The sequence below is a fragment of the Urocampus carinirostris genome, chromosome 18, assembly GCF_059441175.1.
Source record: "Urocampus carinirostris isolate Australia breed hairy pipefish chromosome 18, RoL_Ucar_1.0, whole genome shotgun sequence".
Classification (NCBI taxonomy): Eukaryota; Metazoa; Chordata; class Actinopteri; order Syngnathiformes; family Syngnathidae; genus Urocampus; species Urocampus carinirostris.
In genome coordinates, this window is record NC_142366.1 from 29,174,448 (window position 1) to 29,191,041 (window position 16,594).

General features: G+C 40.3%; 1 protein-coding gene across 2 annotated transcripts in view; it reads right to left on the reverse strand.

Moving 5' to 3' along the window:
• Positions 1-16,594, reverse strand: part of nrp1a (neuropilin 1a) — a 115,428-nt gene that overhangs the window by 51,449 nt on the left and 47,385 nt on the right. For both annotated transcript variants that reach the window (XM_088321914.1, XM_088321915.1), the window contains 3 exons: positions 9,638-9,865; positions 5,689-5,844; positions 2,319-2,485 (listed from right to left, as the gene is read on the reverse strand). In XM_088321914.1, the coding sequence (XP_088178040.1) occupies positions 2,319-2,485; positions 5,689-5,844; positions 9,638-9,865 (551 nt within the window). The remainder of the gene's footprint in view (positions 1-2,318; positions 2,486-5,688; positions 5,845-9,637; positions 9,866-16,594) is intronic.

The window sequence follows — 16,594 nt, forward strand, 5'->3', positions numbered from 1 at the left end:
GTGGCTAAAGGATCCCTGAACAGTGAACTGTGACTAATATAACAGTAAAACAGTAACAAAATAGTAATAAGAAGATCATGTTTTACTTTAGAAATGCATGACAAACTGGTAGTCCTTCGTGCTAATCAGTAACAGAAAAGAAGCGCTCGGTTTAAAAAATGAGTGACCGCTCCTTTTTTTCTTATGGAGTCACAGTGTTTTTGTTGTGGTACCGTAATTACACAGTTACGAGGCCCCCAAGGTTACAATGTGATAATAAGCTTTTAACCATGCTAGCCACTTTGAGTTCCTTATGATGTAGAGATTTAATTCTATTATTTTGTCAACTCATTTTGCAGTTACTACAATCCTTATGCTAATAATGTACCGTATTTTCCGCACTATAAGGCGCACCTAAAAGTCTTGTTTTTTTTCAAAAGCTGAACATGCGCCTTATAACACAGTGCGCCTTATATATGGCTCAATATTAAATTCGCAAGGTCTCGCAACTACGAGAAACAGCCGCAGACTCCATTTTTCGCGCTGTGCATACTGGGAAATATTAAACGATTGGTAGTTGCCGGGGCTCGTGTTGTATTTGTTTACTAAGTGGCAAAATGGCTACCCCATTAAACTGCTTAATTCATATTCAACAAATACAGTATTTGTCTGAATCCAGGGTTATGACTGGTGAAGATGTAAAGCACAATTTACCTTAAACAAACGCAGAATTATTCAGAATGTCACGTTTGAGAGAGAGAGAGAGCGAGAGAGAGAGAGAGAGCGAGATTCTCTTTCATACGTGCATTTGTATAAGAAAATGGCTCCTGTTAAGAGACACGCGTACAACGCCGAGTTTAAACTCAAAGCGATCAGTCACGCAGCACAACACGGCAATAGAGCGGCAGCGAGAGAGTTAAACTTAAATGAATCGATGGTATGGAAGTGGAGAAAGGATGAAGATAAGCTCCGCCAAGTAAGGAAAACTCAACAAAGTTTCCGTGGCAATAAAGCAAGATGGCCAGAGTTAGAGGAGACACTTGAACAGTGGGTTGTTCAACAAAGAGCGGCAAGCAGAAGTGTCAGTACGATAACTATACGTATGAAGGCAACAGCGCTGGCACAAAAACACCGGACGTGTTGGATGGCCCATTCACTGAGATATGGTCAATTCGAACACAGCAGAAGAAGAATTCGAGGGATTCGTCGATGAGGAGCTTATAGAGTGATCTTTGTTTTTCTTTTGTGTGTTTACGTTTTACATTTTACAGTTATTATGTTATTGCTTTGCACTCGTTGTTTTTGCACATTACGAGTGTCACTTTATTGCGATTGCACTAACGTTTCATTTAAAATAACAGTATCAGACGTTTTTTTCTTTGCGTGTTGACTAAATGGACAAAAAATAAAATGATATGTCGATGTTCAAAGATGTCAAAGATGTGTCACGAAAATGCTTTACCTCAGAGAAAATAATAAAACGGCTGTTTATTTATTTTGGGAGTGAATGGAGTTGTGGAAAGCTTGTTTGTTAATAAAGTTTGACCTTTTTGAATATTTTGTTGACATTCCCTTGAGCGTGGCAACATCTAGAGGTTGCATAAAGTAACTACATTCTCTACTGTAGTCAAGTCGTCACATTTATTTACCGTAAATAGCCCTTAATCCCAAAAATGTCTCGAAGGACTGCACAGGATTACAATTACAAAATTGCACAATTACCTGATCTTAAACCAGCATGCACTTATAGCGCCTTATAATGGGGTGCGTCTTATGTATGGCATAAGTTTTAAAATATATCATTCATTGAAGGTGCGCCTTATAACATGGTGCGCCATATAGTGCGGAAAATACGGTATATGTGTTTTAAGCATATTCGTTTGTGAAACATTATGCAGTTGCTGTTCTTTATACGGATCATCTGATGGTGAAAACGATGGTAACGAGATATTAAGATTATATTTAGTCAAGTCAAGTCATGTTTATTTGTATAGTCCTTAATCACAAGGAGTCTCATAGGGCTGCACAGACCACAGATTATTGCAGACTACAGACTATTATGACACTGTCCCCTGATCTAAAACCTACATGAGGGCAAGGAAAAACTCAAAATCCTCAACATGAGGAAAAGTCCCTTATGATGACTCCTTTTTATATGTTTTTTCCATTCTGTCATAGTATTAATTTAGGCTAAAAAATGGTCAAGCAATATTACCTTTCACCTAGCATCAAATTATAAGTTCTAAAAATATTACAATGTTATTTGATATAGTATTTTGTTTCTTAACAAAACAGATGAATATGTGTAGTCTGTGTCTTTTGTTAACGTATCCGGTTACCTGTATCCACTCTTTGTTTGAATCTTGTGCAGGGGTCCACGCATTTTCATAGTAGTTGAGTCGGGATCGCTCTGGAGACCAGCTGGGGTTGTACTGAGACGAGGCCACGATTTGGTCCGATGTTATCTCGCCCGATTCCATTCCCAAGGGGTCACTGCAGTCAAAGTCTGCGAAACAACGGTTGACATTGTGATGAGAAGATGAGAAACCGAGAGATACTCGAGTGGCCACACAACAGATCTTGCAATATGTTTTTTCTATGGCTTCCAGTTTTAAAGCTTGTCCCTCAGGAGGAGGATGGCACAGGACTGGCACTCAGCGCTGATGTCCGGAAAATAACTCAACCTCGGGAATGCTTCAGTAATTTCGTTCTGTTTTCATTTTCTGCTGGATTCCGCATAGCAGTTTTCTGCATTGAAATGTCTGCATAAAATATTCATTGTATCTCAAGTTTAAGTATTTGGACTGGATTGCTTCCCTTATCAGTGGGATGTCTTGGACTCAGTCTCCTGGAAGAGCTTAGGTGAATTTATTATCTCTATTTTGGGGTTGTAAATCAAATACGATCAACAACCCTGGTCAAGAGATGTCGTTTTGGTGTTGAGAGGGGTCAGCTGTTTCCAATCTGCGCCAGGGTCTTCGGTCACAGATTCTGCCGGGTCAGGTTGCGACTCTTAGACAAACTGACACCTCTACAGACGACACTATTGTGACCATCAGCCAAAACAGATCTTTCTATGTGTTACCACAGCTTCATACTACTACAGTTCCTAGCTTTGGCATGTTTATTTTTGAAGAGTTTTACATTTAAGTCGAGACAGATATTTGATAATGTATGTTGGCGCCACTTCATTCATTGTTTGTGTTCCTTAAGGAAGGCTACCACAAAGACCAGCGCTTCTGAGCAATGTTCCTGACCAATGCCAGATCCATCGTTAACAAAATTAGTGAATTTGAGCTGCGGATCGCCACCAACAGCTTTGTCCGGAATTGCAGTATTTTTGTCATCACGGAGTCTTGGCTTTCCCTTACGCCGTAGTCCAACTAGCAGGATGCACGCTACACGGCCCGACCGAGGCAGAGACTCCAGTAAAAACATAGGTGGGGGACTATGCGCTGCAATAACAGCAGAATCATTGACACACACTGCTCACCCGATAAAGAGTTTTTAGCAGTATCGGGTAGACCCTTCTATCTAACGAGAGAGCTAACTGGTCATTGTGATTCCTGTTTGCGTTTCACCGGATGCTAACGTTAGCATAGCGCTAAATCTCCTGCTCGCTGCTATCAATAAACAGCAGCTTGCACACCCCGACGGAGCTTTTATCGTCGCCGGCGACTTTTATCAGCCATGCTTAAGGACTGCACTTCCCAAATTCATTCAATACGTGGATTGTGCAACCAGGGGGAAAAAACACTGGACCGTGTGTACAGTAACATCAAACATGCGTACAGAGCTTCACCCCTGCCCCCACATAGCTGGATCCGACCATCTCTGTCTGTCCCTCACCCCCTCATACACCCCCCTCCGGAGAAAATCAAAGCCTGCAACAAGGACAATATAAACATTTTCTTTGTTCCTTTACCTTCTTTGTTCTCTTCTAGCCTCACTGTAAAATGTGAAACTGGAGTGCCACGTCCAATTTCGTTGTCACAATATGTTCAACCCATTTTGTAACAATGACAATAAACGTATATTCTATTATATTCTTTAAATTCCCTGTCTGGTCTGGTCTTGTCAAGCTGACAATTCGTCCATTAAGTCTTGGCTTCTTGACTGGCATATAAAACAAAGAGAGGCTTGTTTGCAACCGTCGCCTCGACCTGATCAGGTGAGCTGTCAAGCGTCACAGCCTGCAAGCTGCTGAATGTGATAAATGCGATCCGAGCACTTAAGAGTATAAGAAAGGCCTTGCCTTTCATCACCTTATCGCCCTCATCAATGCTTTCCAGCTATTTCCAGTCAACCGTTGCTTATACGGAGCTTGGATAGAAAAGGGTGACTGTTTTTCTCCGTCGCATCGGCTAATAAAGTCTGATGTTCTAGTCTGATGTTGACAATATGAGAGTCAATCTGACCTTAGTTTTAGCTGGGGGGGAATGAGCATACAATGACATCATCACAATGTCTTTGTGTTTCTGTTTGTAGCCTTCAGGGTAAGACTTTTTAGATGATTAGTCGATTTGTTGAATGCCAGACATCTCCTCTGCTGGTCAAAGCCACATTTGTGTGTATGTGTGTGCGTATTAAGGGTGGTCTTGGCTTGTGGACAGATTTATGACTCCTAGCTGCCCTTTCTTTCTTAATGAAATGTTTAGTTGGAGCGTTTTTGCACAACGGGGTCAGCGGGTCAAGCCGAGTAACGGCGTTGCCGCATGTTAAAGTTCTGTAGTTGTGTGAGGGGTGTCTGTGTCCACAAAGTGGGGAATCTGTCACAAACTGGGCTGTTACGTCTTAATTTAGGAGTAGAAAAACATTCCGGAACTGAAGAAAAAAAATGACAAATTGATGTTGTTATCGAGGACAAGTCCCTGGTTGTGGAATGCTGGTTTTTTTTCGACTATTGGTTCAACCGGGGTTAACTATGCATTGTTCAAACATGGATAACTGGTTGGCAACAAAACATTTCATAGCTAGATCTTGTAAATAGAACAATCCATTTCCAAAATTAAATCCTTTAACAGTCGTTTTGTAAATGGAAAATTTGCAATTAAAATGCATTTTTTCTTTTATATGGCCTAATAACCAAACATTGGGCAATTTTATTTAAAAACAATTAAAAGTGCATGAAAAAAATTATAAAAAATACAATTGAAAATTGTACAATTGTTCAATTACAGTAATTTATAAAGCTTAGCAAGATCTTCCAAATGTACTTTTTTGTCGTTTTGATTATCTCTTCTCGTCTGGGGGACGAACCAATAAATACCCCCACAAAAAAAAAATCAAACAACCAAATGTAATCCACAATCTTGAAAAAGAAACTAAGGAAACTCGAAAAAAATGCCGACAAGTACGTTTAACTATGGTGAACTGTGAGTAACAGCATGTATTTTGACAGTTTTCGCCTTTGTTCCCTGAAATTTCTTTCAAATATGAAGGCAGTGTTTTTCCAAAAAGGCCTTTTGTTTACTGGAAATTTCGGATATAGATTAATGTGTAAGTGGAGGTAACCGTAAACGTCTGTTCAGATAGCTGGAAAACCTATAACAACTAAACCTGGGTGCATCATCACTTGTTAATATACTTCTGTAATATTCCTTCGGCAATTGCATTTCTTGAACTGCCTCGGGGAGATTACCAATTTTTCTTTCACTATGTTGTCTTTCTTTGCGGCCGTTCCTTGATTGTGTGTTTATGCCAACTCACCCTCTGGAACGGTCCTTTCGATGACTGTGAAGTTGGCAGAAAAACCCTCCTTGGCAATGGCACTGTCAGTGTTGATTGTAAGTGCCAGGATGCCAGTGTAGGAGATGATTCTTCCTGGTGTGTTTTGTCCACAGTATCGGCCGATGTACGGTCCAACTAAAGGGCAACAACAAAAAAATGGAAAATTCAGGAGGACAGAAGTACGTACATATTTTCAAGTGAAGTTGCTGCCATTGCCAGCTTTACATGTCAAATCTTTTTAGTTTGTTTTTCTATGGAATGAAATGGCATTCAGTTCATGGTGCTGGACAGGACTATGGACTGGACCTTAAATACCTCAAACCAAGTGACATGTGGTTAGGTTTGTGTCTGGTGAGGCACAGTCAGATTTACAACTACATCTAATTCATCATTTGATTGAAAGAGCAAGAAAGCAATATATAAATGGTAGCATAGAAAACAACAGTTTTATTGTCTAATTTATAAACGAAGCCTATGGATTGATCCTTTTGAATAAAATCCTCGATAGATAGGTAATCATCTATTATGAAAAAAGTCCATGCATCAAGAAAAAAACTACTTGATGGCATGACATGCTGTTAGCTTGCAAATTATATCACTAATTCAATTGTTTAGGACTGGGGTGTGCGCCAGATCACAATCCTCGGTCTAGCTATTTCCCCCTGCTATAAGCCAAGAGAATTGCATGACTCACACTTCAGCTTTTGCTGCTTAGAACTGTAATATGTTACATATTTCAACTTTTAAATACCAATCTCAATAGAATTTTAATCTCCGTTATAAAAAAAGACATGCAGGGAGAAAAAAAAATACGGGATGGCTTGAATTGCTGCCAGCTTGCTAACACTATCACTATTTATATTGTTTTGGGGCAAATCAGATTCCTCGGTCTCACTATCGCCCTCTTCCATGAAGCTACAGAATTACGTGCCTTACTCTGCATCTGCAGATGCTCAACACAGGAATAGCTTATATGGTTGGTTAGTTAGTTGGATCCCTCAACCACTAGGGTGGTGGGAGCACCATTTCTTTTGGTGTGTCTTGGGACAGGTACAGCCTGGCGGCGCCCACCCCTCTCGAACCGGGAACCTTTCGCGTATAAGGCAAATGTGCTCACCACTGCACTACGGAAACAAAATACGTAACATACGATTTGTATTAATAATATCAATTTGTCACGGTTGCATGGCACCCAATTAGCCCCGCCCGTGTGGCGCCAGCTGCAGCTTGTTGACGGATTGGCTCCCTATCAGTATTTAAACTCTGTCCTGTCAGTCCCCTTTTGTCGGTCCGTCTGCAAATCTCTGTTTTTACACGGCAAGCCCTTTTTTCATCTGTCCTGTTTTTTTGCTCCTGTTAGTCTCCCGTTAAGATCTGTTTTGATCTCGACCACATCTGTTCGCCCGTCACAAATGACGATCCATTTTTGATCTCGACTTCGTCAACTCTCCTCTCCTGGCTTTCTACTTGTTTGCGATTCCGATCATGTTTTTGCTCTTCAATCCCGGCCACTGACCCATTTGTTCCGTTCCCGACACCGCCATCGCTCGCCACAGAAGTCCCACTTCCGCGTTCAAAGCGACCTGCTCCCCGCGACCAGCGATCACCGGATCGTGTGTGCAACCCTTTCCCTTCTTCCCAATAAAACTGTGAGTGGGTCTTGTTTTTGTTCTGGTCTTGACACAATTAATTAAATGTGAAAATTCAGCGATTTTGAAAAAATGTGGGGTTAAATGAGGAAGAACAGTGAATTAGTAAAACAAATGAAAATATTCTAAATTTGAAATTTCCATAAACCCTCGATTTTTGCTAGCATACCCACTAAAAACAATGTCTGGCTGGATTTCATGAAAGAAAAGTAACAAGATGAGACCTTGCAGACACAAAAGAGGGATGGTAAAAAGACAAAGCAATAAAGCCTCATGTGGGTCCCGTTCCACTTAGTAGAGCTAGAAGAATAGGACAGAGGTTGGAATGTCAGCGGCAAAGGGAGGCGAAGGCAAACGCGATGACCTTCGCCGTGCGCGCTATGATCCGTGCACATTGCTAAGAATGCACCCATGTCGCCGTGCAGGGACCTGCAGCTTATCTGTGATTACTGATGCTGTGATCAGTGGCGAGTGTCAGCAGAGCCTCGTTGCAGCCGGCTTGCCTATCTGATAGATAAAAGCTAAAGGCAAAGGCCAGGCCCCGGAGATTTCGAGGGACGCCCCTCAGATTAATCTTCATACCCGGCTGACTGTGTACGTTGGCTCATAGGTACCGACTGAGGACAAAGAAAGACCACCTGCCAGATTATGCGCACGACTCGCAGAGCGTGATGCTATTTTAATTAAGCCTGTGCTTTCTTTGTCGCTTCACACCTCATGGAATCAGAAGACAGAATTTGGATAAAACTAGAAGCTGAATATTGTAACCGAAAGCTGTCTGTCACCTCTAAAAACAACATGTGTGATGTGACACCATGACAATCTGAGGTGCTAGCTTCCTGTGTTTGCCCCGAGTTGTTTTTCTTACATCCTGAAACCTGTGAACATCACAAAATGTGTTTGTTTTGTGTTTTTTGTCTATTTGCGAACTTTTATCGTATTTTCCTGACTATGAGGCGCACCTGAAAACCCCAAACTTGCCGTAGCTTTTTAAGTACGCCTTATAACCCGGTGTGCTTTATGAAATGGACAAGATTGGATTGCACATACTATCTACAAGGTGTGTGTGTCAAGACCAGAACGGAGACAGGACCCACTTGCGTACATTTCTATCAGTTTTATTGGGAAGAAGGGAAAGGATTGCACACACGATCCGGTGATCGCTGGTCGTGGGGTGCAGGTCGCTCGGAACGAGGAAGTGGCACTTCCGTGGCGAACGATGGCGGTGTCGGGTGCGGAAAAACCAGGTCAGTAGCCGGGACAGGAGAGCAAAAAAACGCGAGTGAGTCAGGGTCGTAAAGCTTGCCTAGAGTAACCTGAGGTTCGCAGACGGACTGACAACAGGTAACAGATATAGGAGGGTTTAAATAGTGACAGGTGGCCAATCAGAGTCCGAGGCAGGTGTCGCCAAACGAGCGGGCACAGGAGCTTCACATCAGTAATCATGACAGTGTGTAACTGTTTCCACACAAGCATCGTATTTGAGCAATGAGGGATTATTTAATAACTATCCGAGACCCAAATTGCAGAACATTGTATACAGCAGGATTCAAATCCAGTTTGCGGCAACAAAAATTACTTTTTCTGGCATTGTGATTAAAACAGTGTGATGAGATAAGAACTAATGCCCTTTTGTTCGTGATTTGTGCCACTGGTGGTCTAGTGGGCAAGTGTCGGTCAAGGAAAAAATCCTTGAAAACGCAGCTAAATGTGAATTGAAATTGTATTGCTAAATAAAGTAATAAGAGAGTGCGATGAACAGAAAAGTACTGAAATAACATCAACTTAAAAATATTTACAATAAATACCTGTTGTTCCATCACATGCCTGCCTCACACTTAACATGTCTACGATGCTATAAGAATATATTTTTACCATTGATGGTTGCTCTCTTTGAGTCATACAATTTTATCTTTGTGGACAAATTTCCACAGAAATTGGTTGTGAATAATCCTATTTTGAAGGACTAAACCTTATATTGTCGCAATTGCCACGGCGGCCAATTGGCCCCGCCCAAGTGGCGTCGTATACCCAAATCGGATGTTACTAAAAAGCCTAAAGACTGCATAGAAATTGCACAATCAAGTATGCTACACACTTGCTTTTCAAAGTTTTCATTAAATTATTGGAACTTTCCCGATCGAATATTCTTAACAGTTGTATTTTAAAGATCTACGGATGGCAAGAACGGTATTTCTCCGAAATTTTGATGAATTGACCATGCTCACAACATTATAAAACACCATTAACTCTTCAGGGCTACGGAGAACTAATCTCACCTCCAGGGAAGCCATCCCAGATTTCCAGACGGTCGTAACGGCAAAACACCCCAGTCGGAGGCGTCGTGTCTGCCTCCAGCTCGAAGCTCTCAAACTCCAAGATAATTTCTGACATCCTTGGAGCAAATATCATAAAAGTACAGTCCAGGTTGTTGGGGTACTTTTCTGGAAAGCCTGGCGATTTGATGACACCGCTATTGGAGGTGAAGTTCCTGGAACATTCCGGGCCTACAGGGGAGAACAGGAAGGACGCTTGATTATAATTCGCAATATCAGATCAGGGAATGGGTCATTTTTGAAAGAAAATACAAGGCACAGGTGTCAAATTCATTTCACATTGTGGGACACAGCCGTCAGTGGTAAATAACAAATGGGCCGAACCTCTAATATTTTGTAATACTCTGTTATAAATAACCAAAAGATGGTGTTTTTCGTTTGATTCTGTGTAATGAAGCATAATAACACATACCTGTCAATTTCAGCTAATTTCCCCCTTAAATAAATGTCAATAAACCTGACAAACACAACAAGGCAACTATATACGCACAGAAATGCAGCCTATGTAGAATACCGCGACAATATTAGCGATATACGTTGTCGTCTGCTATCAGTGACTGAGACGGTACGGATCAGAGCCAAAATAGGAAGACAAAATCTAAAGGTCTAAAAATAAAAGAGTTTTAAAAATAATAATTCACTCATACAAACATTATGTTACAGGGTACAAATTTGAAAAGATCATAAAACCGTATACAATTTGGAGAAAACATATAAGCTGACATGTGAGAGAAAATTATGAAAATGTGGAAACTTAATTAATATTCTTTTTGCAAAACATTTCATGAAACACTTTAGATTTCCTTGGCCAGGGGTGTCAAATCCATTTTTGCCCAGAGGCCTAATGGCAGAAAAAAAAATCTCAGTAAAAGAAAAAAAAATCCATGAAAAATGATTCAAAAGTCTGAAAAAAAGTCTGAAAAAAATCTAAAAGATACTGAAAAGTATAAAAAAAAGTATTGAAAAGTATTGATAGATAGATAGATAGATAGATACTTTATTCATCCCCGAAGGGAAATTCACATTTCCAGCATCCCTGAGCTGAGAACAATCGAAAAATCGAAAATAACACCTGAGAACAATCGAAAAATCGAAAATAACACGGGAGCTGCTGGAGTGGCTGCCATTCGTGACGGCGCCGGAAGAAACGATTCAATTTGAATCATGTACAAACAAACAAACAATTGAATCATGTATCGTTCATACCGGCCGAATATGAACACAAAACTTTTCTGGTTCTCACCTGTAAGGCCTTTATTGTTGACACAAAATGGTTTTTCACTTACCATTGTTCACCACAAGTAATATCTTCATCATGGTTATTAGTGCTACCTTTCCCTGATCCCATTTTACAAAGCTCCTGTAACATTTGTTTGTAGGAAGTACACAAAAAACTAGTGTTAAGTATAAGTACTGAATAGTATTAAAAAAGTTCTCGAAAGTATAAAAGTCATTTAGAGTATGAAAAAGCACTGAAAAGTATGAATAAAATGTGAAATGTAAAAAAAGTGAAAATTGTACTTAAAAGTATGAAAGCATTGAAAAGTCCTGGAACGTATGCAAAAGAGCTAAATAGTATAAAAAAGCACTGAAAGTATGAAAAGATACAAAAAGTACTGAAACGTAGTAAAAACATTACAAACTACTGAAAAGTAATTAAAAACTCAAATGTAAAAAGCTTAAAAAAGAATGAGAAAGTTCTTAAAGTATCGAGAAGTCCTGAAAATATCGGGAAAAAAAATCCCACCACTGTGTATATAGGAAAAAGTACAGAAAAGTATGAAAATATACTAGTACTAAGAAGGATAAAAAGTTGTGACAAGTTTTGGAAAGTCTGGGAACCCTTGAGTGACATCCAGTAGAAATATTTCAAAATTCAGTTCATTTCTTTAAAGCGCCTCATACTTTTTTCTTGTGCTGCTCTCAACATTGTCTCACCGGCCGAATTCAATCCATCGGCAGGCCTTGTCTGGACCGCGGGATGCATGTTCGACACTCAGACAAAGGATTGGTTATCAATCTTGCAGTTTAAAGGAGATCATTTCTTCCTCATGCCATTAGGCTCTTTAATTCCACCCCCATTTGCATATTACCCTATTTTTATCACAGCGTGTATTTTATGTAGCACTATTTAAATACTCTATATCAACACGTTATATTGGGTATGTCTGATTTCTATTTCTTTTATTTATTATTTTATTTTTCAACACAAGGATACTGCTGGAAGTGTTAATTTCCCAACAGGGATGAATAAAGTATTTATTTATCTAAAGTGCTTTCAGTCATTGGCTAAACAGTAATACATTTCCTGCATAATCCCTGTTTTAGCATGAGATTAAATTTAAAACACCGGCAGCGTGATACATAAAAAGGCGCTGACAGCCACGGGAAACTTTTGAAAGAGTAAAAGAAAAAGTTTGAAGGGAAGATCTTCTCTGCAAATGACTTAGCTTCACGTAAGCACGGTCATCTGTGGTCCATGACAATCATTTGGAGCTATTAATGGCAGAAATATGCCCGGGATGATATAATTTCCCCACTAGTCTGACAGCATGCATGATGAGGGCAGGAAGGGTTGACCAAAAACATAATCACCAGCTTTTTAACAACCAGCTGAATTGAATCCATCAAACTGCGTTTTCTACTCAGGCATCTCGGTGGGCTGCTCTAAATTCAACATGAAAGCCGCGATGAGGACCATTTCAGAGCTGACATTTAGAGAAGCTAGGAAATAGGGTCTTTTAAGAAAAGTGGGTGACCGTAATTTCCCATTTGAGTGTTGAAAATGAGAATACTTTAGAAAGAATGATTGGGTCACTAGCTGATAAATTATTTATCTTTTTTTCTCCCAAAGTCTACCGTATTTTCCGCACTATAAGGCACACCGTGTTATAAGGTGCACCTTCAATGAATGATATATTTTAAAACTTTTTCCATACATAAGGCGCACCACATTATAAGGGGCTACAGAAGAGGCTGTAGTTACGTTATGCAACCATTAGATGGTGCCGCGCTAAAGGGAATGTCAACAAAACAGTCAGATAGGTCAGTCAAACTTTATCAATAGATAACAAACAAGCTTTCCACAACTCCATTCACTCCCAAAATGAATAAACAGCTGTTTTATTATTTTCTCTGAGGTAAAGCATTTTCGTGACACATCTTTAACATCTTTGAACAACAGCAAGGCATAACATTTTACTTTTCCTCCATTTAGTCAACACGCAAAAAAACGTCTAATACTGTTATGGTAAATTAAACGTTAGTGCAATCGCAATATAGTGACACTCGTAATGTGCAAAAACAATAACAAATGCAAAACAATAACAATAAAGCAATAGCATAATAACTGTAAAATGTAAAACGTAGACAGCTCATCCTCATGCTTCCTCCACTTCCGCACCATCGATTCATCTTGCTGCTGCTCTATTTCCGTGTTCTACTGCGTGACTGATCTCCTTGAGTTTAAACTCTGCGTTGTAAGCGTTTCTCTTAATAGGAGCCATTTCAGGGTCTTTATACAAACGCACAAATAAAAGAGAATCGTTGTTTAATATTTCCCAGTATGCACAGCGCACTTCTTCTTCTACGCGAAAAATGGAGTCGGTGGCTGCTTACCGTAAGTTGCGAGACCTGTCGCGGCTCAATATTGATCCATATATAAGGCGCACCGGATTACAAGGCGCATAGTCAGCTTTAAAAAAAAAAGCCAGATTTTAGGTGCGCCTTATAGTGCGGAAAATACGGTACTTGCACTTGGAACCTATCATAAAGGTTGGGCAGGTTTGGAATTCCGGCCTATGCTAGCAAGATGTATTTGATACATTCACTGCTCATGTACGATGGACATTTCCTAACTTGGTAAGGTTTGACATTTTTCTGTTGAGTGAAACTAAGTCTGGTGGGTTTCTCAAGGTGGTTTTTGCTAGGAAGGCTAACATTGAGGACAGCTAGCTGTGTGGGCTAGCCACGACTGAGTGAGCCAGCCAGTCATCACAAACAAAATAGCGCTCAGTTTTGCTAACACAACACACACTTTGCTTCTCCAAACATACAAACTTCAGAGCCTTTATCTCTGGACGTTTGGTAGCGCTCACATAAATAAATAATAACTCAACTTGTTGAAACTTTCTGTAAACCATTGGAAGTTTTTGGATTATTTGCAAAGTTATTCTATAGTTGTCAGGGCTTGCATCATTTCAAACATCTTCACAATTTATTCTAAAATATATTCATTTTAAAGATACCTGCACAATGCAAAATCTTAGGGATAAGGGTTAACCCTTACACTGATTTGGCACATTTTACCCGTCACTTTATTCTTAAAATTAAAAAGTGAATATTTTTTGATATTTTAGAGTGTAAAACCAACAAAATTTCACTGGAAAAAAAGTGCGTATATATAAAAACAATTTTCTGGTGTCGATCTAAAACTTATCTTTGTAATCTCTATAGTTGGTCCATACTGGTGTATTGGTTCTCTCGTGGCTCCTGGACATCCGGAATTAAAAGGTAATATATTTGTATATTATAGTATATTCTTATAGCCCAAACTGGCCATAACCCTATCATGAATCCTTTTAATTGCCTGGGTTTTTAATTTAACTTATTTTGTTGGCAAACATGAGTTGTTCTCGCCCTAATGTGATTCCAACCTGTTCCACAAGAAAGACAATTTAATAGCCCCAATAACCTAACTTCTGTGCTGTTTTTAGCATTTTTTAAGGCTAGCTGATCTATTAGCATTATTTCTCCATTGTTTTTCCCCATTAATTTAAACTGCTTTTACTGTTTCTACTGCTCTTTGTAAGCAATGATGGTTGTCTGAAAGTTGGATATGAAAGGATTTAGGTAAACACATTTACCAACTGTGTCAAGACCAGAACGGAGACAGGACCCACTTGCGTTGCGTTTCTCACGAGTTTTTATTGGGAGGAAGAGAAAGGGCTGCCGTCACGATCCGGTGTTTGCTGGACGCGGGAAGCAAGCCACTCTGGTACTCGGATTGTGCTCCGGACACAGAAGTGGATCCTCCGCAGCGAGCGATGGCGGTGTCAGGGACGGAAAAAGTGGGTCGGTAGCTGGGACAGGAGAGTAAAAACGTGGTCGGGTCCGGAGCAGGTCGTAAGCCAGAAAAGGAGAGCAGACGTGGTCAGGATCAAAAACGGGTCAAAGCCAGGGACAGACGGGAGCAAAAAACGGGACAGGTGGGGGTCAGGGTCGAAATAGGCTTGTCAAGGGTTCACAGAGGTTCGCAAACGGACTGACAAAAGGGGACCGACAGGACTGGGTTCAAATACTGATCAGGAGCCAATCAGAATCCGCGGCAGTTGGTGCTAAAAGAGAAGGCACCGCTGAGTCAGATTAGTAATCATGACATACAGTAGTAGCTAGGATAGTTGGTTTTTATCTTCTGGTTTGTTGTGTGGCTATAAGCTAGACTTGGCGTCGACTGCCTTTGCCAAAAGTTTAGATAACTTCTTTTGTCTGTCTCTCCCAGTTTGGGGGAAATCTCTAATTTTAGAAATTGTATTTACAGTATATTGTAAACTCTACATTAGATTATCATTTTATGAGGGTAGTTTTAAAATAATAATTTTACTGTCATATTTTGGCTACTTTTGAATTAAAATATCAGTAAATGTGACATTTGTCAAATCAAATAAGCCATTACTGCTGGCGGTAAATCTTTCAGCAGCCTTGTTGGAAGTTGCCACACAGCATTACGTCTTTTATCCATATTTCCCGTCATAAAATGTTTCAAAGTAGTATTCGGACGACTGCGGCCATTCCGTCTGCCTCGTCTGATGACACATTAGAGACTGCATGTTACTCCGCGATGAGCTCCGCCTGAGTCAGTCGAGGCAAACCCCCTTTCTGTTACTTCTTTTGACCCTCTGGGTAAATCCCGCCGGGAGGTATCCAAACGTCTTGGGCGATAAAGCAGACAGACGCTGAGTCAGTTGGGAGTTGGGAGTGCGTACTTGACTGACGACAGGATGCGCATTTCCTGCGACTTCGCTTGTCATCGCGGCTCGGTGAGAACACGCTGACTGGCGGTGTTGCGGGACAGAAGGACTGTGCTATCTAGCAGACAACAGCACACAAACATCCTGGGTTTTGGTGCTTTCCTTGTCCTTTAGGGCAAGACGAAAGAAACTTAAATACATTTCATCTTGAGCGTCAGGAAAAAGTATCATCCGAATTGATTGACTCTTCTTGTAATTGAAGTAGGATGGACTTTTTAGATCAACATCCGGGTCTTGAGATTAGACGGGTAAAACAATCGCTGGACCGGAACAGTTCCGTGGAAGTTTTTTATGACAATAAAAGAAGTAAAACAAACAACAAATTATATTCTGGACTATTCTGGAGAATACAGAACAGATCTGAGTATGCCCTACTGAAAGCATCGACAAAATGGCTGACCTTTGTTTTTATAGGAAATAGAAGTGGTTTGAAGAGATTGAAAATCTTGTCCTCATCCCTGTCTTTTCAATACCGGAATTTTCTTGATTTTGCAGGTAGTTTGATAAGATCCAGGGTAGTAGGGAAGGCCAGTTCCCCACAGCAAACTTAATATCTCTTGGAACAATGTAGAGACTGTGTATAAGTATCAGGGTTGGGTAGGGTTACTTGAACTGGATTACTTTCAATTACTTTTGGATTACTCCAATACAAAATATGCTAATAAAAGACAAAATAAACTAAGTATGAATAAACTTATGACTCACAACTGTCACGAGACGTGGTGGCGTGGAAGGGGACCGGACCAGAACAGAGGCAGGAGGCATGAAGGGAGAACTCAAATGCGTTGACGATCCATAAGTTTTATTTAATAAAATAAAAGTCGCCCAATACTCCGGGGCAAAACAGAACAATACAGAGTTCCTCCGGCAC